The sequence below is a fragment of the Cetorhinus maximus genome, chromosome 2, assembly GCF_964194155.1.
Source record: "Cetorhinus maximus chromosome 2, sCetMax3.hap1.1, whole genome shotgun sequence".
Classification (NCBI taxonomy): Eukaryota; Metazoa; Chordata; class Chondrichthyes; order Lamniformes; family Cetorhinidae; genus Cetorhinus; species Cetorhinus maximus.
The window spans coordinates 187,442,386-187,464,790 of record NC_135880.1 but is presented as its reverse complement, the minus strand read 5'-3'; the positions used below and the strand labels follow the sequence as shown (position 1 = coordinate 187,464,790).

General features: G+C 42.6%; 1 protein-coding gene across 5 annotated transcripts in view; it reads right to left on the bottom strand.

Moving 5' to 3' along the window:
- The window catches only part of arhgap32b (Rho GTPase activating protein 32b), a 539,127-nt gene that overhangs the window by 237,242 nt on the left and 279,480 nt on the right, over positions 1-22,405 (bottom strand). For all 5 annotated transcript variants that reach the window (XM_078530751.1, XM_078530768.1, XM_078530760.1 and 2 more), the window contains one exon: positions 9,980-10,066. In XM_078530751.1, the coding sequence (XP_078386877.1) occupies positions 9,980-10,066 (87 nt within the window). The remainder of the gene's footprint in view (positions 1-9,979; positions 10,067-22,405) is intronic.

Below are 22,405 nucleotides of genomic sequence, written 5' to 3'. Positions count from 1 at the left end.
CGCGGGAGAGAGAGTGCGTGCGTGCGCGGGAGAGAGAGTGCGTGCGTGCGCGGGAGAGAGAGTGCGTGCGTGCGCGGGAGAGTGCGTGCGTGCGTGGGAGAGAGAGAGAGTGCGTGCGTGGGAGAGAGAGTGCGTGCATGCGCGGGAGAGAGAGTGTGTGCGTGCGCGGGAGAGTGCGTGCGTGCGCGGGAGAGAGAGTGCGTGCGTGCGCGGGAGAGAGAGTGCGTGCGTGCGCGGGAGAGAGAGTGCGTGCGTGCGCGGGAGAGAGAGAGAGTGCGTGCGCGGGAGAGAGAGAGAGTGCGTGCGTGGGAGAGTGAGTGCGTGCGTGGGAGAGTGAGTGCGTGCGTGGGAGAGAGCGCGCATGTGTTGGAGAGAGCGCGCGTGCGTGGGAGAGAACATGTGAGAATGAGAGAGAGAGAGAGCATGAGGGAGAAAGCGAGTGTGAGTGTGAGGGTGCGAGAGAGTGAGTGTGAGAGTGTCTGCATGACAGTTACAGCTCTGTCTTTCACCATTGTCTGATAGGTGTGGACTTGAAATGCGGGAAACAACCTAACAGCTCAGTTGGTAAAGATGTGACTGGCTTGGTCCCTGGCCTGTGCTGCACTAACTGCTCTCAGCACAGGTAGCAGTAGAAGTGCTAGAATTGCGATCAGTGGGCCTGGAACAAGAAGGGCAAAATCAGCCCAGATGTTCCTACTCCGCATCACCATCGATCCAGTGAACCCTTCTGCAAGTGTTCACTCGGACAGCTGAGGGTGAGGGCAGCATCAAACTCAGCTCCAAGTGATCGCCTGACACTCACCACCTAGGCTCATACGCAAAGAATGGCATTTGTATTAGGTATTGGAGAGCATCAGATTGCCAGAGTCAGCCCCTTCAGCAGCAGAAGGCATAAACCTTGGAAACAATTCCATCTCAATTAGGGGACTACAATTAGGTCCACAGTAGACTGTCTCCCGCGCGCGTGCTCTCTTGCTCCCCCTCTCAACCCCCCGCGCACACTCTCACTCCCACACACACACACAGCAGTCAGTGCCCCCCACCCACTCATTGACCTGGGGCTCCACTCCTGGGCCTCACAGCCAGCCTCTCCTTCCCGGGGCCCCAGAGCTCGCAGCCAGCCTCTCCTCCCTGGGACCCCAGCACTCCGCTCCACCTCGCTCTGCTCTCCGGACCCTGGATGGAGGTGCCAGAGCTCTGCTCCAGCAGCACTACAACACTGGTCAGGGAGCCGCACCTCACGTCGATGGGAGCTGCCACTAGCTTCCCGGCTTTGCAATGAAGAACATCGTACTAGGTTGTGACAGGTTTTCCATTCTCCACTTTACGTTTCTTCTGACAGAGTTGATTCAGCAATTATGAATCTATGTCAGTCGCTGTGTTCAACGGTAAGCTAAACACTAAATAAATGGATGGCCTGAAGGTTATATTGATATAAAGATGTCCTTTACAGTCGCAAGTGCACTGAGAAACTGGCGGAGCCGAGTCAGAAGCCCCAAGCTCCTGAACCACCTACAGCTCAACCAGAAATCTGGAGACAGATTCTTGCACTCTCACAATTTTCCCAGTGACCTCACCCACTGTCCTCCTAAAGCATAGAACAGAAAACCCCAGCTTCTCTCAGTTAGCTGACATCTAGCTCCTGGGCCGGACATGAATTAAAGAAAAAAAAAATAAAATTAACCAGGATTTACACTCCTGATGTACTAACTGAGTACTGGTGGAAAGTTCAAGACACAGAGATCAGGTGAATACAGGACAGGGCCGGGTCCGGCAATTGGAGGTCTGCCAAAACTGGTCCCCAACTACACTCATCAAATTCAGGAGCTGGGAAAGAAAAAATGAAATTTACATTTATAAACAAGAGAGGAAGCTAGCACGCAGGAACTGCATTTTCTATAAACTCAGCTGATTCATGCTCAGTTTATTGTTCAATAAGGGAAGAAGAGCAGCACTATCTGTGGCTCTTTCTACAATGGAATCACCTCCATCTCAAAAAGAATTACAAGATTACTCGGCATAGATCAGCCACACAAAAATACTTAACTTAAACAATAAGGCAATTTTCTGCTCTCCCCAGAAAGTCCCCATGCATTTCTCAAGAAGATAGCAATTGTTAGATAAGAAAAGATCGAAGTCCATCTGTTTCATCTTCTACCATCCTGGTAGTTCCATAATACAATAGTTATGGAGTTGTTGACTAATAGAGACCAACAGACTCAGACATGAGGTGACATATTACACATACAAATTCACCTGTGACATGTCATGTCTCAAATTACTCAGTCACATTGCATTTGAATGAATCAATACTGCATATTCCCATCATCTGTCTAGGAAGCCTATTTCATAGGACAACCACTTGTTCACAAATGTTGTTTCCACCGCTCAGTTTTGAATTTATTTTCTCCTAAGCACAAGGCGTGTCCTCTGGTTCTGCTGTTCTGGACAAGGTGAAACAGCTTTCATGGTCTGCACTGTTTAGTCCCCTTAGAATCACCTCCATGCCTTCACTGTTCCAGTGTGAACACATCCAATTTACATAATTGCTCTTCGTAATCACTCAATCATTCAAGTTGCTCTTCTGTATCCTTTCAATAGCTGCAATATCCTTTCTATACTCAGGCAACAACAGAACTATGCACAGTATTCCAAATGTAGCTGTGCCAATGATTTAGAAACTAGAAGGATTACCTCACTCTTATGGCTCAATATTGATGTTTTAATGCATCCCAACATCTGATTTGTTTTATTCATTATTGTCAAGAATTCTTAGGATAATTTCAATTTATTGAAGATGAGGATTCTAGATCTCTCTATATCCATTATTTTCTTTCCACTACAAAAACAAAAATACCTGGAAAAACTCAGCAGGTCTGGCAGCATCTGCGGAGAGGAACACAGTTAACGTTGAGTCTGAATGACCCTTCAACAGAACTAAGTAAAAATAGAAGAGAGGTGAAATATAAGCTGGTTTAAGGGGGATGGGACAAGTAGAGCACAGACAAAAGGACAAAGAGGTGTTGAAGGTGGTGATATTATCTAAAGAATGTGCTATTAAGGGTAGCAAGCAGGACAAGCAAGGTACAAATAGCCCTAGTGGGGGTGGGGTGGGGTGAAGGAATCGAAAAAGGCTAAAAGGTAGAAATAAAACAATGGATGGAAATACATTTTCTTTCCACTGATGTGATAGTCAGTTCCTGGGCTTCTTCACCACCACGTGAAGAACTCTGCACTTCTCTACATTGAATTTCATCTGTCACTTGAACTCCTAATTCCAAAGTACATTCAATCCTCCTGCAATTTATCCTGTCGAGTATTTCACTCTACCACTTTCACAGGTTTGTTTTATTTGCAGATTTAGTCATTGTGCTTATGGTGTCTAGCTCCACATTATTTGTGAAAATATTAAGTGACAGCAGTCCAAAAACAGACCACTGTGGAACCCAAATGGTAACCTTCTCTCAAGCTGATGACAATGTCTATATCATTACTCTATGGGTCCTATCAGCCAACCAATTACATAGTCACTCCAGCTTTATTTCAGTGCCAGCCTTTCCAGAGGAACTACATGAAAGGCCTTACTGAAATCCAAGTTCACCACACCCACTGCCATATCCCGATCAAGCTCCTCTGTCATGCCCTCAAATAAAACCAGTAAATTACATCGACATACCATCCTGTTCATGAATGCATACTTGGGGATCCTTATGATTTTATTTCCATCCAGATGTTCCATAATCTTTTCCTTAGTAAGGGATTCTATAACTTTTTCCGCAATGGACGCCCACATCACTGACCTGCAGCATCCTGCATCACTTTTTCGAAAAACAGGAGTAACACCTGTTTTTCTCCAGTTTCCAGGGACCTCTCCAGTACTCAGTGATTTCTGGATGATTTGTGCCAGAGTTCCTGCAATTTCCTCTCTTATTTCCTTTAGAATCTTTGGATGCATCTTATCCGGCCCCTGAGATTTATTCACCTTAAGTTTGCACAGCTGTTCTGCAACTGTACTGGTAGTAATAAGGATGAAGTCACAATTTATCACCAACACCCTGTAGCTCCCTTTCTAAATCAAATTAATCAATTGCCTGTCTCCTTCTTAAACTGATTCAGCACTTCTGCAGCCTGAATAACATCAGTTATCCTGCCCTCACCCAACTTCATTCTTAGTGTCCTCACTCCTCCTGTTCTTTTCACATAACTAATAACTTTTTCTTATCCTATACCCTGGTTTTGATGAGTAGCAGCAAAACTAGACCAGAATGAGCATAAATCCACACTCCCATCTAACAGCATACTTTCCCAAACAACTCTGCATCAGCTCTTAGGCCAGGCTAAAGCGGTGACCCCACTGAATCAACGAGTTATCTAAGGCCTGGCAATGAGGGAGTGAACTGACAAATCTCCATGCAGACTAGAAATTTTCATTAATAAGGAGAGGCAAGAGTTTATCACTAGACTTTTCACAGAACATAATCAACAACCTTGTATCTCTGGCTGGTCATCCAAGACTTTGCTTTCAAGATCATCCTACACAACAATACAAACAGCCTGCATGTAAATGGCACATTTAATGTGGTAAAACATGCCAAGGCACTTCACAGAAGTGTTACCAAACAAAATTTGACACTGAGCCATATAAGGAGATATTAGAGCAAATGACCAAAATCTTGGACAATTAGGTCAAAAGGCTGCAAACTTACATACGAACAAACATACAAATTAGGAGGAGACAAGCTAGAGAAAGATGCAAGTTCAATGCTAGGAGTGGGGCATAGCTTACTGTTTTCTGGCCGACAGGCTGGGGAAAAGAGGGAAGCAACAGAGGCAACCAATCAAATGCTCTTGATCTTAATGACAAAGAAGTCCTTGAGCCCGTGGGCTTCTTGTTGGAGGGAAAGGTGGAGGAGACATGAATGAGGGTTTTAAGATGATGGTTTGCAATAGAGAAAGGAAGCCAGGATTGTCTTTGCATTCCAGGATGATGCTGGAATAGTGAGCAGTATTGGCTGATGAGAGCAAGATCCAGTTATGGCAATTACTATTTAAAATAGTTGTCCACCATATTCATCCAAGTTGTGTCCCTTAAACTCAAAGAGGGCTGTAGCTGGGAATGGCCGGAGTAAGAGTCATGGCTTTGCAGGGATCTAGGGCATCAAAGCTGGAGGTAAGGACTTGCTTGATAATCTTCAGAAACATCGTGGAGAATAGAAAGCTAAAATTTAGGATGTTGAGAAATGGAAGAGAGTATTTTTTTCCTTCAGAGGTTGACACAGAAGGAAGCAGGGTTGGGAGGGAGAAGGGGGATGTGGATGGACAATGATAAGGAAGTGATCAGAGATGGCTTTATCTATGACTGACACAATGGGAGTAGCAAGGCCATGAGAGGATACGATCAAGTAAGTGGCTGTAAATATGCATTCTATTTCCCAAATAGAAATGTAATTGAATTATAATTCATAGATAGTCTCCTCACGTGCCCTGAAATTGAACAGATTCTCTGATTTATGAGCCACTCTATTTACAATTATAGACAAGCATATTTTAACATATGCCCAAAACATACAGTGCGAGGTTTACAGAATGAGCCACAATGATCTCTGGGTTTGTCTAGAGGTTCCCAAATGCTGGATCAGAAGACAATTTTACCCAGCCCATTCTGCAGGACAGCAGCAAGAACCATTCAGAAAGGAGAGATGTGTCACATATTTGACTTGGCTTACATTCCTTTCAATTTTTTGTTTCGTTATTAATCTCAAATTGATAAGCTTTAAAAGACAGAGAGTTTAAGGGTAACTCCCAAAGAGTCGTTGGGACTGTGGGATTGTGGAAACCATTTAGGGAGTTGGAGGAACAGGACACAGCAGGTATTACTGGAATTAAAGCATGTTAAACAAGAATTAGCCCGGTTTCAAATTACTATTGTCACTGCTTATTTGAATTTTAGCTAGGCCTAGGCACAGGAATGCTTAAAATAGAAACCATCTATGGCTGCTTTTTCTGATGATTTCCCCTATTCTTTGTCTTCACAGGAGGATCTGTAAGGAGTAAATACAAACAGTGGCTGCATTTGAGAGGCTGCCTCTCCTTTGTTTACACTTTAGACTGTAAACACCAGCTCATTAGGATACAGGTAGTTGGCTAAACACCTCAGTATCGAAGTATTAATATGTGACATTGAGAGGAGACCCATTATGATCGCTTAGAAACTGAAGTGTTAGACACAAAATCTACCAAGGTCTCAAAAGCCATTTCTCTCTGCCTCAAGATATAACTGATTAAAGACTTGTTTCCTGTTGTTGAGAAAGTATTGGAGACAGCTTCAACGAAATCTGTTAGTGCAGGAAAAAAACCTTTGATTTAAGATGAGAGAAGCTTCCTGTACCAGGTGTAATTACTGCTGCCTTTTGAGCATAGCTGTCCTTCATTTAATTCATGAATATTTTCAGGGTTACAGTACAAAAACGCTGCAAAGCCAGAATCATCAATACTGCCACTTTGGAGGGGAAAGCACTTCAGTAATCCAAATAGGTTAACTTGCTTTCAGGAAATGAATTAAACTAACAGAATTAAACACCGTATTGCTTTCTTTGCTAACTAAATTTGTCTCTTTGCATGTTATTTTCTTGTAATAAACCTAATTAGGGGTTTTAGCCTGAATTGGATGATTTACCATGTACTGTTTTTCTACTTAACAGAGCAGCAGTGTGCAGTGGACAATTAAAACTATTTCCAGCTTCTATCCCGGTGGTATAATTAAATTGTTAATCTGGAGGTATAACATTTACATCACCTCATATATAAAGGAAAGTTTGGGGGAGGGGGATGACAAAGGGACACAACAGGCTTGCTTTAGGAAGTCTCTTTTTGAATGAGAACATATAGTGTTGAAAGAGGGCCATAATCGTGACAGAGCAATAGGACAGAGCCTGGAATCACGATGCTACAGTAATCCAATTCCTTAGTCCTTCTGTATTTTCCATTAAATGTATCCATGCTATTTGCTTCAACTATTCCATGAGGTAATGAATTCCACATTCTAATTACTCTCTAAGTAAAGAAATTCCTCCTGAATTTCCTATTTGATTTATTGGTGGCTATTTTACATTTAAAGATTATATTTGTAGATATATTTATTGACACTCTCACAAAAGGAAACATTTTCCCTGTGTCTATTCTATCAAAACCTTCCATAATCTTAAAGACTTCTATCAGGTTACCATTCAGTCTATTTCCTGCTAAGAATTTTCTGATAGGTATAAACTCCTGGGCGTCATCTTTAAAAATTATTTTTTGCACCTTCTTCACAGCCTTGAAATTCTTTACGGAATATGAGGGCAAGATCATAGAATTGAATTGTACAAGACTAATGGGGACCATCTGACCAATCATGTCCATGCCAACTTTCTGCAAGAACTCAGCTAGTCCCACCCCCCAGCTTTTCATCCATAGCCCTGAAAATTGTTTCTCTTCAGGTAATTATCCAAATCCCTATTGAAAGCCATACTGAACGTGCCTCCATCACACTCTTAGACAGTTAATTCGAGACCCTAACCACTTGCTGTGTAAAAATGGTTTTTCCTCATGTTACAGCAGTGGTGGGTTAACTTTTAGAAACAATAATCAGGAAAAATAAAATCAAACTCTTCGAGTTATCAACAGTCACAGATTGCAACTCTTTCGAGTACAATCACAGTTCTTGGTTTCCGGGAGTGGGACATGAACCCACAACCCTCTGATTCAAAGGCGAGGGTGCTATGAACTGAGCAACATGCACCTGGGAGAGGTTTGAGTTAATTAAGGATAGCCAGCACAGATTTGTTAAAGGCAGATGGTGTTTAACTAAACGAATGGAATTTTTGATGAAGCAACAAAGAAGGTTGACAAAGGGAAAGCAGTGGATATTATTTATGTTGATTTTAACAAACCTTTTGACAAAGTACACATAAAAGGCTGGTTAAGAAAAATTGAGGCTCACGGAATAGGAGGGTCAATGTCAACTTGAAAAGAAAATTGTCTTGAGGGCAGAAAACAGCGAGTCATAGTAAATGGCTGTTTGACAGACTGGAGGATGCTAGAAAGTGGTGCTCCCCAAGAGTCAGTGCTTTTTTAAATTATTATTCTAACATCCAAGAGTAAATTTTCAATATGTGCTGATGGTACCAAACCTGGAGCAATGGCAAACAGTGAGTATCACAATAATCAATTGCAACAGGCTAGCAGAATGGGCAGATGGATTTTAATACAGAGAAGTGCGAGGTGATGCATTTTGGAAGAAAGGATAGGAAGAGGCAACATATACTTAATGCCACAATTCTAAAGAGTGTGCAGGGACAGAAAGAACTGGGGTTCATGTGCATAGATCTTTGAAAGTGACAGGACACATTGAGAGCACGATGAGCAAAGCATATGGGATGCTGGCCTTCATAAACAGAGGCACTGAGTACAAAAGCACAGAAACTCTGGTTAGGCCAAAACTAGAGTATTTCGTCCCGTTCTGGTCACTACACTTTAGAAAGATATAAGATTCTTGAGATAGTGCAGAGGATATTTACCAGGATAGTTCCAAGGGTGAGAGGTTTTAGCTACAAGATTAGGTTGGAGGAGCTGGGGTTGTTCTCCTTGGAGCAAGTGAGATTGAGGGGACATTTGACAGAGGTGTACAAGATTATGACAGATTTAGATAAAGTAGACAAAGAATAGCTGTTCCCATCAGCTGATGGTACACTGGGAACATAAGATTTTGGGCAAGAGATGTGAGGAAGAACATTTTTTACGCAGCAAGTGGTAATGGCCTGAAAATTGTTATCTATGAGAGTATTGGAAGTGGAGACAATGAGTGATTTCAAAAGGAAATGGGATAGGTACTTGAAGGAAATAAACTTTTCAGGGCTACGGGGATCAAGTGGGGAATTGGGACTGAATGCATCATTCTACAGGCAGTTGACATTGACTCAATGGTCCAAATAGCCTCCTTCAGTATCCTCATGACTCTTTGATTCTATGGCTCTTTTGCCAATGACTTTGCATCATTGTCCTCTGGTTCCCCACCCTTCCACCAATAGAAATAGTTTCTCCTCATTTACTCTGCCCAGATTCCCATGATTTTGAACACTTCCTATAAAATCTCCTCTGAACCTTCGGAGAACAACATAGTTTCTCCAATCTCTCCTCATAACTGAAGTCCCAACATGATTTTCCATGACAAATCTGTGCTGCCTTTCCTTAAATAATCCACATTTGACCAAGTGACTGTTAATATTGTCCCGGATTATAGCTTCTGAAAGTTTTCCCCCCACCAAGCTTAAACTGACTGGCCTGTAGTGCTGGGCTTATTCTTATACTATTTTTTGAACAAGTGTGTAACATTTGCAATTCTCCAGTCCTCTGGCACCACCCGTTATCTAAGGAGGATTGGAGGATCATGAACGTGCAATTTCCACCCTTACTTGTCTTGGTATACTTGAATGCACGTGATCTGGTCCTGGTGACTTTAAGTGCAGTCAGCCTTTCTATTACTTCAAGAACTGTACATACTACTCCACGTGTGGTCTACCCAACATTCTACTAATCCATAAAAAGCATCATTAACGTAGAGTTCCATGCAGACATTAGCAAGAGATGGAAGAAATAAGTGGACCTAGCCTCAATATAATTTAGAACCCATGTTTAAGTCTGGCCACTGTTTCCAATGGCAATGGTTACAGCAAATTTGGTAAAAACCTCTGGACTGCAGGGCCTGACTGCCACAGATGCCCCAGTGGCATGGTGCAGTATTGGACCAGTCCAGGAGTATAACCACATTGATCAAGGACATTGTCTCACATATTTAGGCCAATGCATTTCTCTTCTATTATATTATTTGCCTCGATTTATACATCATCACATTGTGACTGTTGTATGACAGGGCACAAGATGCATCAGTATAGGGGCTCATCTAGTTAAAGCCAAGCGCCAATTGCATATGTAACCTTACCTGACAGGAGACCTGAACCAGAAACACAAGGTCTTTGGTATCAGCACCATTCTTGCTTGCATCACTCTGCTCCTCCGTCAGCGCCAGCTTCACAAGGCCAAGTAATCAGGAAGGGCAGAGGGGGTAAAAGGAACAAAAAGATTTTAAAAAACACATTAGTTCAAGACCAAAAATTCATTAAATAATGCATGAGGGTCTACTCGTCACTGCTGACCCTGGAATGTATTATGCTGGAGTCTGTGTTAAACGAATTGGGGTTGGGTGGGGGGGGCTACAATCAGTGATGTCATTACCAGCTGGCTAATACGGGCCCTCGTCAATCAGTGATTTCCAGCCAGGCCCAATCTATGTTTAAAAATGGATTGATCACCATAGGAAGCTTCAGATTCACACATAGGCTCTGGATCAAGTGTTAACATATTAAGTGTTTCGTTCCCCCAGATATAATAAAGACACAGCACATAATTAGCATAAAGAGAAGGATCAACCATTCATTCGCTACAAATGCTTTAGTGTCTTTTCTAATTCTGCCCAGAGAAAACAAGAAACTGGGACTTGTATGTAATCTGACAAAATTAAAACCGTTTTTCTGTTTGACAATTCCACCCTCAGATTACTGCTGTGAAAATGGATTTGTTCTTTACATTATTTGTGTAAGACAACTATGACGGCTGTAAGACTCTTGCAAAACACAGGGCTTAATGAAGAAAAGCGCATGAATCCCATAAGTGCCTGTCCTTCTGATGGTGCACAGTTATTAGATAACAAAAGGCTTGCTAAACAAGGCACCGAATGATCAAAGTGCACTGAGCAACACCCATTTAAAGGGGAGAATACCACTGCAGTCTCGCACTTACCCTTCCTAACAATGCTTTTCTCACAATATACAGACCAGCAGAGATTTAGCAGCTCTTTTGAGTCATGTCCAGGCACAAGTTAAATGCTAGAGCTGTACAGCAAGAAAAAATATCCATCCTCCAGAATCCGTCGCCTGTATCGCGCAGACCACACGGTGATCAGATTTTTTTTATAACTGGAGTCGCTGAGCTCCCCGTTAACCCATTTCCGCACTGCCCGTTTCATGCTCAATTTGCTTAGCTAAGGCAGCTGCTCTGTAGTAGGAAGAGTCCCACAGGACTTGGACCGACAGCATGGAGCGCAGCAGCAGCCAAGAGCAACACAGGAGTACGTGCAGCAATGATGTGCCTGCCAGACATTTCACTGCTCAAAGCACTCAGTAGGGACATGAACAGTTCATGTAAGAGTCTTTATCTCAAACATGACATTCACTCATTAAATAAAAACAATGCTTGGCTTCTGAGCAGCCATGCAGCACTGTTCAGACTGACTGCGTACGCTGGAAGCCCATTAGGGTTGGGCTATTAGACAAATTCTGAATTCTCGCATTATATATCTTTTTCAAGCCAGAAGGTCAGAGTTTTGCTTAGTCCTAAACTTTCTAAATTACCCTTTTTCATTTCTCTTACTAGGAGGAATTATTTCAATGGTGCCAGTCAGAACTGAGGATTTTTCAAACACTGTGCTTACATTAGCTGGCCTTCGGTTAATTTCTGGTAAGGGATTCCATGCTGGCTGTGTGTTTCTCCTCCCCCAACCCCCACACAAACTGCACATGGTATTGAGCTCATCTTAACCTCCCCCCAGCAATTTTCTATTTAAAGTAAAATGCAACACAGACTCTACGCCAGGATATGTACAAGGGTTTCAAAATTAGGAGCTGAATGCAAGCAAAGAGTCCAGTATTGAAGGATTTATTAAAGTGAAGTTGTGAAAAATAAGGGCTGGCTGAGCAATGTGGATGGATGATGAAGGGCAACCTTTAAGAAAATCAAACAGAGTGTATCTTGTAGCATTCATTTGTTTTGAGAATAGTAACAAGACATAGAACTGTAAGTAAAGTCATTAACCCTTTTGGATTGATAACAGGGTCTCTTTACAAATTAACTGCCTGGACCAGTGTATTTTGAACATAGCGGGTGAAATGCCCAAAACTCCATGCAATCACCCAATTCTGATATCTAGCAACAAAAATGAGAGAAACATTTTACAAGAAAACACATGCGTAATTTTGAACAGCAATCAGCCTCTACAGGGTTAAACTCGGATAATGGGTTATTTCTGAACCAGCATTTCACCCTGGGGGTAAGGGGGTGGGTCTACAACTTAACTAACAAAATTATAACGCTATTCCTTACTTCTAGCTCAGGAAGCAGAGCCATCTCTCATTATGCACCACAGAGCACTGCACTATAGCCCAGGGAGATGAACAGAAGCACAGTTATTAGGGAATCATATCTAGTAGAATTAGTCAAACATTTCCATTTGATCATCCAGCTAATAAAACTATGCAGGCTGCATTTTAACAAAGTGTATTCACCAAATAGATTCTTTATTTGGCTTGTTTAATTAATTAGGAGAACGGAATCTCTAATCCATCCCCCATTTAAAAATCAAGACGACCCGCACACAAACCAGTAAAACCTTTTACATTCTACAGTATGTGCTCAGGTCAGCAGCACATCCATTTGCTTTTGTTTCAGCAATCTGTCACTGCTTTTAATCCGATCACAGAACCTCACATCTCACCAATACTGACGGACAATGCAAATACAAAACCAAATTTAGAACGCTTTTTTGAAAATGGTAAAAGCGATTGGAAGCTGAACACCTGCAGTTCCTGGGCCCGAATGGCAGTTTGTTTTTCTCTTTTAGGTGACATATTCTTCATATTAACTTAGCTCTCAGTCTGGTTATTGAAGCACCTATATTTGAATTTTAAAATTTGATTTGTGTTCTTTGTGTAAGCACTCCTGTGCAATATGGCATTCCCCAGGGACACAGGAGTTTGACACTCACTGTATCTACTGCTAATATCAGACATCACAAACAATAACTATGCACATGGCATTTTCCACTCTGCCCTTACCCAAGAGCCATCACACTGTCCTTCAGAATTGCATTTGAAGGTTTTTAGTCCAGGGGACAGAGACCAATTTTCATTACTGCACAAAAGGAACTGGAGATGGCCACTCAGCCCCTCAAGTTTGGTTTGCTATTTAGTTAGAACGCGATCTGTATTCATTAGTATTCTGTATTCCATTTACCCACTTTGGTTTGAATACCTTTGATATCCTTACCTCTAATGGTCTCAGTTTTGGAATCTTCAATTGGCCTCCAGCCTCAATTGCTTTTCGTGGAAGGAGGAAGTTGCATATTTCCACAACCTTTTGCATGAGGAAGTGTTTCCGCACACTACTCCTGAAAGGTTTAGCTCTCACTTTAAGATTATGCTCCCTCATTCCGGATTCCCCCACAAGAAGAAATAGTTTCTCTCTATGTACCCAATCAAATATTTCAGGGCCTCAACCATCCATCAGTTAGGTGTATAACCTCATATAGTTACTGGCCTTCGGTACTGCTGTCTTTCTGGAGTTCAAAGTCCAGCAAGACTTGACTTCTGGCTCATGGAGAAAAATCAGGAATGTGCAACAAAGCTTTCTCAGACCAAACGCAATAAAGAGATAGGAGAAGGAATTCAAAACAAGATGTAGAAGCCAGGATGGGACAGCATACATGATCACAGAGTTTAAGGTAGACATGTAGAGAAGACCATACGACACATTTAAACACATTTTCAACACCCTGTTCTCAGTAAGTCCTGTCCAATTCTTTCACTGCTATCTGCTACTCACCTCCTGCCCAGCATAACTTTGTGTTCTTCTTCAACAAGTTCATGCTTGATACCAAATGAGGCTCATATCATAAGCTCCTTGCCCCACCCCACCTCATACATTGCATGATTTCTGTCAGCATTAACTCTGTGCCTGAATACCTCCGCCCCCCTTCCTTCCTCCAACAAGCCCTCCTCCAACATTCTTCCATCTCCTAGTCATTATGGTGCTGTACCCCAGCAACAGCCAGCACCTTCAGGAAAGGAGCAGAGAAAAATCAGGCAGAATAAAAAGAAAATAGCAGAACTTCATTTCATGCACAGGAAATCAAAACCAGGCACTATACCTTGTGTACAGTGTCAAGAATGCACAGGGATCACCAGGAAATCTCCAGTGTCCATCACACCTATGCTAGATCTGAGTGAGCCACTTAGTTTCTTTCCCCACACTCTGTCAAATAACCCTTTTTTGCAAATATTTATTCACTTCCCTTTTATAACCCATAATTGATTCTGCTGCCCCACTCCCCTGTTTCTGGTCAGGCGTCCATCATTTTACCACTTTCTACATAAAACAAACCTCTTAGCCTCTTACTTCATTCTTTTGGTGATGATCTTAAATTGATGCTCTTGAGTTACTGATTGACTAATCAGTGGAAATTTTTCCTCAGTTAGGTTATAACTAAAGCGATTCAACCATGCAAGACGCCCATTCTGCAAAGATGAGCTTCAATCCACAGGTGTAAACCTATGAGTGTCAGTGTGAATGAGTGCAACTGTGTGAGGGAGGGATAGAGAGAAAAATGTCTAACTGGAGAACATCACTACTTAACATGCCATCAGGTTTTCAATTGGTGCACAGCTTCTCAGGATCCACCATGCCAGCCAGAGCAACCAGACACAAAAGGATGGTGAGGTCAGTATCAGCCAATGTGATTTCTGAGACATTTATCTTAGATAAAATCTGGAGGTTTGGAAACTAAGAGCAGCAGGTACATGATCAAAACTGGAGCTCTGACATTATTGGCAAGGTAAATGTCTACCCTGTTTCTTTGCAAGTCTGTAATCTTGCTGGGTGTTCAGTCCTGCTGCATAACACAGATGGAAAATGAACAAGTAAACCCTCACAGCTCAGATTAATTTCTCAGTGGGCACCATCACCCACTACATGCTTTAGCCTTAAAATCAGGACGCAGTAAATTAACTGGCTTTTCAGGAACTAAGAACAAACTAGCAAAGGAATCTGAGAGATCTGACCATCTTCTGGAACCTAAGTCCTAAAGCATGAAATGTGCAGCTCTGATAGGGAATGTGGCTGGTGAATTGCAATCAGCACTGCACAGAGACTGAACAGCTCCCTTACACTGAACATGCTCACTAACCCATACCTGCATAAAGAAAAGGACCGTGCCTTTAAATCTTTGTGATGATGATGATGAACTGCTGCAGTCCGTACATACAACAGCTACTACTCTCAGCAGCATGATAGGGTCGCTCAAAGAGGCTTCACACAAGACAACAAAAAACACAGAACTATAAACAAATACGCACTGAATTACACTGCTTTATCTAGTGCCCCAGCAGACCTGTGTCAATCTGAATAATTAATAAGCTGGATAATTCTAAACCAGAAATAGATTATCAGGGTGTGGAAAGCTAACACACAGGTTTAACAGTTGGAAGGCACCCCACACAATCGACACAAGATCAAGGTGAAATCAGATCACCTCACATTTCTCCGGTAAACCGGAAATGATCAGGTTTCTCTCCACAATTGAATTCACCCTCTCATCACAAGAAACCTGAGAACACAAATTTTTATTTTAACATGAAGTACTGTGCCTGTACATGGTTTCCATCTCCGCAGTGCTTTAACCAGCAAGACGGACATATTGCTGGAGATGTACTTTTTATTATTATTCTTTCATGGGATGTGGGTGTCACTGGCTAAGCCAGCATTTATTGATCATGCCCAATTGCCTTTGAGAACGTAGTGGTAGGCCGCCTTCTTCAGCCGCTGCAATCCATGCAGTGTAGATACACCCAGTGCTGTTAGGAAGTTCCAGAATTTTGATCCAGCGACTCAACTGCGTTGAGGAGTGAAGGGATGGCGAAATAGTTCCAAGTCAGGGTGGTGTGTGGTTTGGATGGAACTTGTAGGTGATGGTGTTCCAGAGCATCTGCTGTTCTTGTCCTCCTAGGTGGTAGAGATTGTAGGTTTTGTCGAAGGAGCCTTGGTGAGTTTCTGCAATACATCTTGTAAATGGTTACTCACTGCTGCCACTGTGTGTTGGTGGTGGAGGGAGTGAATGCTGAAGGTGGTGAATGGGGTGCCAATCAAGCAGGCGGCTTTGGTGCTCATCCAGGCAAGTGGAGACAATTCCTTCATACTCCTGACTTGTGTCTTGTAGATGGTAGACCAGCTTTGGGGAGTCAAGTGGTGAGTTATTTGCTGCAAATTTCCCAGCCTCTAACTTGCTCTTGTAGCCACAGTATTTATGTGGCTGGGCCAATTCAGTTTCTGGTCAATGGTAATGCCCAGGATGTTGATAGTGGGAGATTCAGCAATGATAATGGCATTGAATGTCAAGGGTAGATGGTTGAATTCACTCTTGTTGGAGATGGTCATTGCCTGACACTTGTGTGGCACAAATGCAACTTGCCATTTATCAGCCCAAGTATGAACGTTGTATATGTTCTTGCTGCATATGTACAGGTCTTGCTGCTTCAGTATCTGTTGATTCGCGAGTGGTGGTGAACATGTGCAATCATCAGTGAACAACCCCACTTTGACCTATGAAAGAGGGAGGGTCATTGATGAAGCAGCCGAAGATGGTTGGGTCTAGGACATTATGCTGAGGAGCTCCTGCAGTGATGTCCTTAAACTGAGGCGATTAACCTTCAACAACCACAGCCATCTTTCCTTTGTGCAAGTTATGACTTCAGCCAGCGGAGAGCTTTCCTCCTGATTCTCATTAACTCCAGTTTTGCTAGGGCTCCATGATGCCATACTCGGTCAAATGCTGCCTTGATGTCAAGGCAGTCACTCTCACCTCATCTCTTTTGTCCATTGGACAAAGGCTGTAATGAGGTCAGGAGCTGAGTGGCCCTAGCAGAGCCCAAACTGAGCATCAATGAGCAGGTTATTGCTGACTACCACTGATGGCATGATAGCACTGTCGATGACACCTTCCATCATTTTGTTGATGATCAAGAGTTGACAGGGGCAATAATTGGCCGGGTTGGATTTGTCCTGGATTGTGTACAGGACATACCCGGGCAACTTTCCATACTGTCAGGTAGATGCCAGTTTTGTAGCTGTGAATTTACGTAGCTATGAATGTATTTGCTGTGAAACAGCCTTTATTCTGCTCTTCCCGCTGCTGGCACTACCCAACAGCACAACTCAGCACAAGGTTTGCAGACTGGAGTATCGCGTAGCTCTGTGATCATGATGTCACCACAGGAACATGAACAGGGCTTCCTCTTCAATGCAACTCCTCAGCCTGGATAATGGCAAGAGCATCAAGACAAATGGCATTTTACAGAATTCCTTTCAGTGGGCTGGCTTTGAAGAGCCAAATGAGTTATATAATCAAATCACTACTGAAAGAGGCCCAGTCAGTACATGATCAAATTGTTGCTCTATAATTCACCGAACCTGCGCGACATAGTACATGACACCAGCACAAGTGCTACCAGAATCTAAAGCACAGCAATTGTGCAGATGGTTACAAACCAGCTATAAAGATGTGCCTTCCTGACAGCTGATTTTAAAGTCCCAGCAGTTTTACATGAAACTTGCAGGTGTTTCTGGCAACTCTTCACGTGCAAGTGTTGGAAGGCTGTCTGACTGACAACGCGGTGCCCTCACCCAAAGTACACTTTTTATAGGCAGTGAGAAATCATCCCTACCCAAAGGACTGAGGTGTCTCACACCCAGCTTCAATCCAGTGCAGATGGAGACCTGAAGCCAGCGCCATCAGCCAGTAAGTACAGTTTAATGTTTTACTGAGCAGTGTTTCACCCACAAGGTTATCAGGAAGCCCAATGTTGATGCTTTCTAAATCTGCATAACTCTCACCTCTGCTGGGTTCAAAACATAAATAGAAATAGTCAACTGGCTAAATCTGGCACTTAGCCAACAACATGTATTTTGTTTGGCACAGAGTTCCAATAGTGCTGAAGTCAACCCTCCTAAATACATGCTTACAACACACACAAGATACTGAAACACACACATGCATGAAATGAGACAGGCTCTCCATGTTCTTGGGCCAAGTACTGCTCTCTCAGCTGATCATGCGTTGCAGCTATAATGACCTCTTATCAAAACAAGGAAACTCTTGCAGAGTTATTTTGCCAGTAAGGAATACCCCAGCATCTCTTGTGAACGTTCCCTGATAATGTGTCATGGAAAATGTCTAAGATTAATTTAACCTTAGAAAAATGCTCGTCAGCACTTCAGAGAAACCATAAGTTAATGCTTCAGACTCTCGGCTCCTGTTGCTGCAAACCACTTGAAAATAACTCATGGCATTGGCATTTTCACTGAAGAGACAGAATCCATTGCACACTCATTTTACATACTCACTGTAACCATCACTTTGCTAATTCTGAACAACAGTACTCTATGGGGACAACCTGGGCTTCCATCCAGTAGTTACACCTCAGTTTCTGTTGCCTTGCCACGAGTCTCAGACCATAGCTAGGAAGTAACCAGTTTCACTCAATCCAGGGAGACCAGGGTGATTCATCACACGCTACTCCATTTGCAAAATTGAATAATGGGCCGAAACTGAAAACACTTCAACAGTCAAAAACAAAAACAAACCATGTCAAATACATCATAAACCTTCCTTTACAAATCACTTGGTCACACCATGAGAATCTATTAAGTTAATCAAACTGAGAAGTCAAAACCACTTTATGTTTGCACACACTGGCACTAACAACAATGAGCTCCAAATACAGCAAATACAGAGTAGAAGGGACCAGCTGTTTATATCCAGTCTTCTCAGCTCTGACATCTGATTTCTTGGATTTACAGCTTGTCCTTATCATTACGGTTCTGGGTCTTAGAAAAGAACCTGTTAGAGTCCAAGAGTGTTCAATGAGCCTCAAATTTAATAGCGTGCAAGATGACAACCTATCCTCATACAACACTGATAATGCTGTAAAATCCACCAAGGCCATTCATGGCAGCAGGAGTGGGACAGTGGGGCTCAAAGATCCAGCTGGAATTGGGAGTGGTTACGGGAAACTTCAAAGAGCCAAAGAGGGAGATTTTAAGACCATAAGACCATAAAATGTACAAGCAGAAGTAGGCCATTCAGCCCATCAGGACTGCTCTATCATTCAACGAGATCCTGACTGATCTGATAATCCTCAACCCCACTTTCCTATCTTTCCCCATAACCCTTGATTTCATTACTGATTAAAAATCTGCCTATCTCAGCCTTGAATATACTTACCGACCCAGCCTCTACACCCCTCTGTGGTAAAGAATTCCACAGATTAACTGCTCTCAGAGCAGAAATTCCTCTTCATTTCTGTCTTAAATGGGCGATCCCTTACTCTGAGATTATGCCCTCTGGTCTAAGACTCTCCCACAAGAGAAAACAACCTCTCAGCATCTATCGTCAAGCCCCCTAAGAATCTTATATGTTTCAATAAGGTCACCTCTCATTCTTCTAGACTCCAATGAGTACAGGCCCAGCCTACTCAATCTTGCCTCATAAGAAAATCCCTCCGTAACCAGGATCAAGCTAGTGAACGTTCTCTGGGCTGCCTCCAATGCCAGTACATCTTTCCTTAGATAAAGGGAACAAAACTGTTCATAGTATTCTAGGTGTGGTCTAACTAATGCCTTGGATAGCTTTAGCAAGACTTCCCTATTTTCATAAAAGCAAAATACTGCACATGCTGGAAATCTGAAACAAAAACAAAAATAGCTGGAAAAAATCAGCAGGTCTGACAGCATCTGCGGAAAGAAATACATTTAACATTTCGAGTCTGTATGACTCTTCATCAGAACTAAGAAATATAGAAATGAGGTGAATATAAGCTGGTTGAGGGGGGGGGTGGGACAGGTAGAGCTGGATAGAGGGCCAGTGATAGATTGAGGCAAAGAAGAGATTGCCTAAGATGTCATAGACAAAAGGACAAAGGGGTTTGACAGTGGTGTCATCATTAGCACATTCCTTAGCTAATATCACTGCAGTCAACACCCCTTTGTCCATGACATCTTTGGCAATCTCTTCTTTGCCTCCACCTATCACTGGCCCTCTAGCCAGCTCTACCTGTCCCACCCCCCTCAACCAGCTTATATTTCACCTCATTTCTATATTTCTTAGTTCTGATGAAGAGTCATACGGACTCAAAACGTTAACTGTATTCCTCTCCACAGATGCTGTCAGACCTGCTGAGTTTTTCCAGCTATTTTTGTTTGTGTTCCCTATTTTCATACTCCATTCCCTTTGAAATAAAGGCCAACATTCCAATTGCCTTCCCTATTACATGTTGAACTTGTATGCTAGCTTTTTGGGATTCATGCACGAGGACCTCCAATTTCCTCTGTGCTGCAGCTTCTGCAGTCTTTCTCCATTTAAATAATATTCAGCTCTTCTATTCTTCCTGCCAAAGTGCATAACCTCACATTTTCCCACATTGTATTCCATCTGCCAAGTTTCTGTTCACTCACTTAACCTGTCTATATCCCTCTGTAGACTCCTTGTGTCAATCTCACCACTTGCCTTCCCACCTATTTTTGTGTCATCCACAAACTTGGCGATAGTATATTCATTTTCCTCATCCATGTTATTAATATATATTGTAAATAATTGTGGCCCCAGGACTGCCAACCTGAAAATGCCCCTCTCATCCCAACTTTGTGTTTTCTATTAGTTAGCCAATCCTCTATCCATGATAATATATTACCTCCAACAATTGGCCTTATGTGCAGTACCTTATCGAACACCTTTTGGAAATCCAAATATATTACACCTACTGGTTTCCCCTTTATCTATCTATTATTATTATTTTTATTTTAAGGAGAGTTTTGAAAGTGGACAGAGTGGTAGCAAAGCAAAGGGTTTTAAGAAGAAGATTGGAGAGGGTACAGCCTGGTGCTTGAAGGTTCTGTCATTAGTAGCTGGACAGGCAGAGGGCTGAGGCAGGAAAGAGATGCCAAGTCTAATGAGTGGAGAGTTTGATTTGTGAAGTAGTCTGGAGGTCGTCACCAGGGTGGAGTGGGCAAACATCTTAAAGACTTCATAAACTTAGTCAAAGAGATAGGAAGCCAAAAGTCAGCTTGGATGAGGCAATAGGCGAGTAGGATATAAATTGGGCAGCAGGGTCCTGGGTGAGTCAGAGTTGATGTTGAGAACACATTGGAGTTATTGAGCCTGAAGACAATGACAATGTAGTCATGGGTCGCAGTATGAATAAAGGAGAAAGTCTTGCAAAGTTTAGCTCAGAGTAACACCACAGGTTCACCTAAGCAAGCTACTGAGAACCAGGAACAGAAATTCACTTGATGTCGGACAGCCCAGCAACTGTAGTGAAGTTGAGGGTGATGATCGAGTGCTAAGGCTAACACCTTGCTTTTAAGTAATGCCACAGAGGGGCAATGGGTGTATAAGTGCTATGTGGGAGCTCATGGCAGAATTTTGAGGCATGCCAGATGTGATTGTGAAAATACAGGGCTGTCTGCAAATAAGAAACATAGCAACACAAAGAGTGGTCGAGCACTCATCATCCACAGCAGGAGACAGGGGATGGGTACAAAGCTAAGTTTGCTTCAAGATAGGTCTTTAGATTAGGCTTTGAGAGGCTTCCCTAAGTTCCTCAGGGGAGCCTATGTTTCAGTTTAACTATCTTTAGGAAAAGCTCAATGGATAGTCAGTATTAGTGGTGTTCTGCTTGAAGATGCCAGGGTTTTTGAGCTGTCAAGTCGCTGTCTGAGGAGTAAGTCAATGCTATTGGACCAATAGTTACCTGATAAAGTGATCGAGTGTAATCTGCAATAAATTTATATGGAATGTTGTGCAGATTGGCGATATCAAAGGCATTACTAACATGTTTTGATTCAGTGACAATGCACTTCAATGAGGAGCACAAACGGATTTTTGTGTTGATCATAAAATCATAGAACACAGCCACCATGTCTGTGCCGACTCTTTGAAAGAGCTATCAAATTAGTCCCACTGCCCTGCACTTTCCCGATAGCACTGCAAATTTCTGCTTTTAAGTACATATCCAATTCCCTTTTAAATTTTCTTGATGCTGTCCTAAATCATCGATGTCGCAGCACCATGCAGTGCCAATGCTTTCTCAGTGATAGCTTGGCTGGATGCCTGGGCTTTCTGTGCTGGCCTGTCTTATTCTGAACATCATACAGCCATTTCTTACAAGTGTGTGTCTCTTGAACCGGAGGAAAATGTGACACGTTGTAGTAGGATGTTTAAGTGGCAAGCATTTAATGCAATGGTTGTGTCAGTGATCATGGCTAGAATATTGGGTTTTACATAACGCGTAAAACTTTTGGCAGATATTCTGACCTACATTGCATTAAAACAGATTAAGCATCACATGGGTTAGTGCTACAGGCTGTGCCTAATGCCAAGAATACTTGCAGACAAATTCTGAGAGTAGAAAATGCAGTGAAAGGTCATTGATGTTTACTGCTGTATTTATTTTCTAATTGACCTAATGTGAACAAAACGATTGATTGG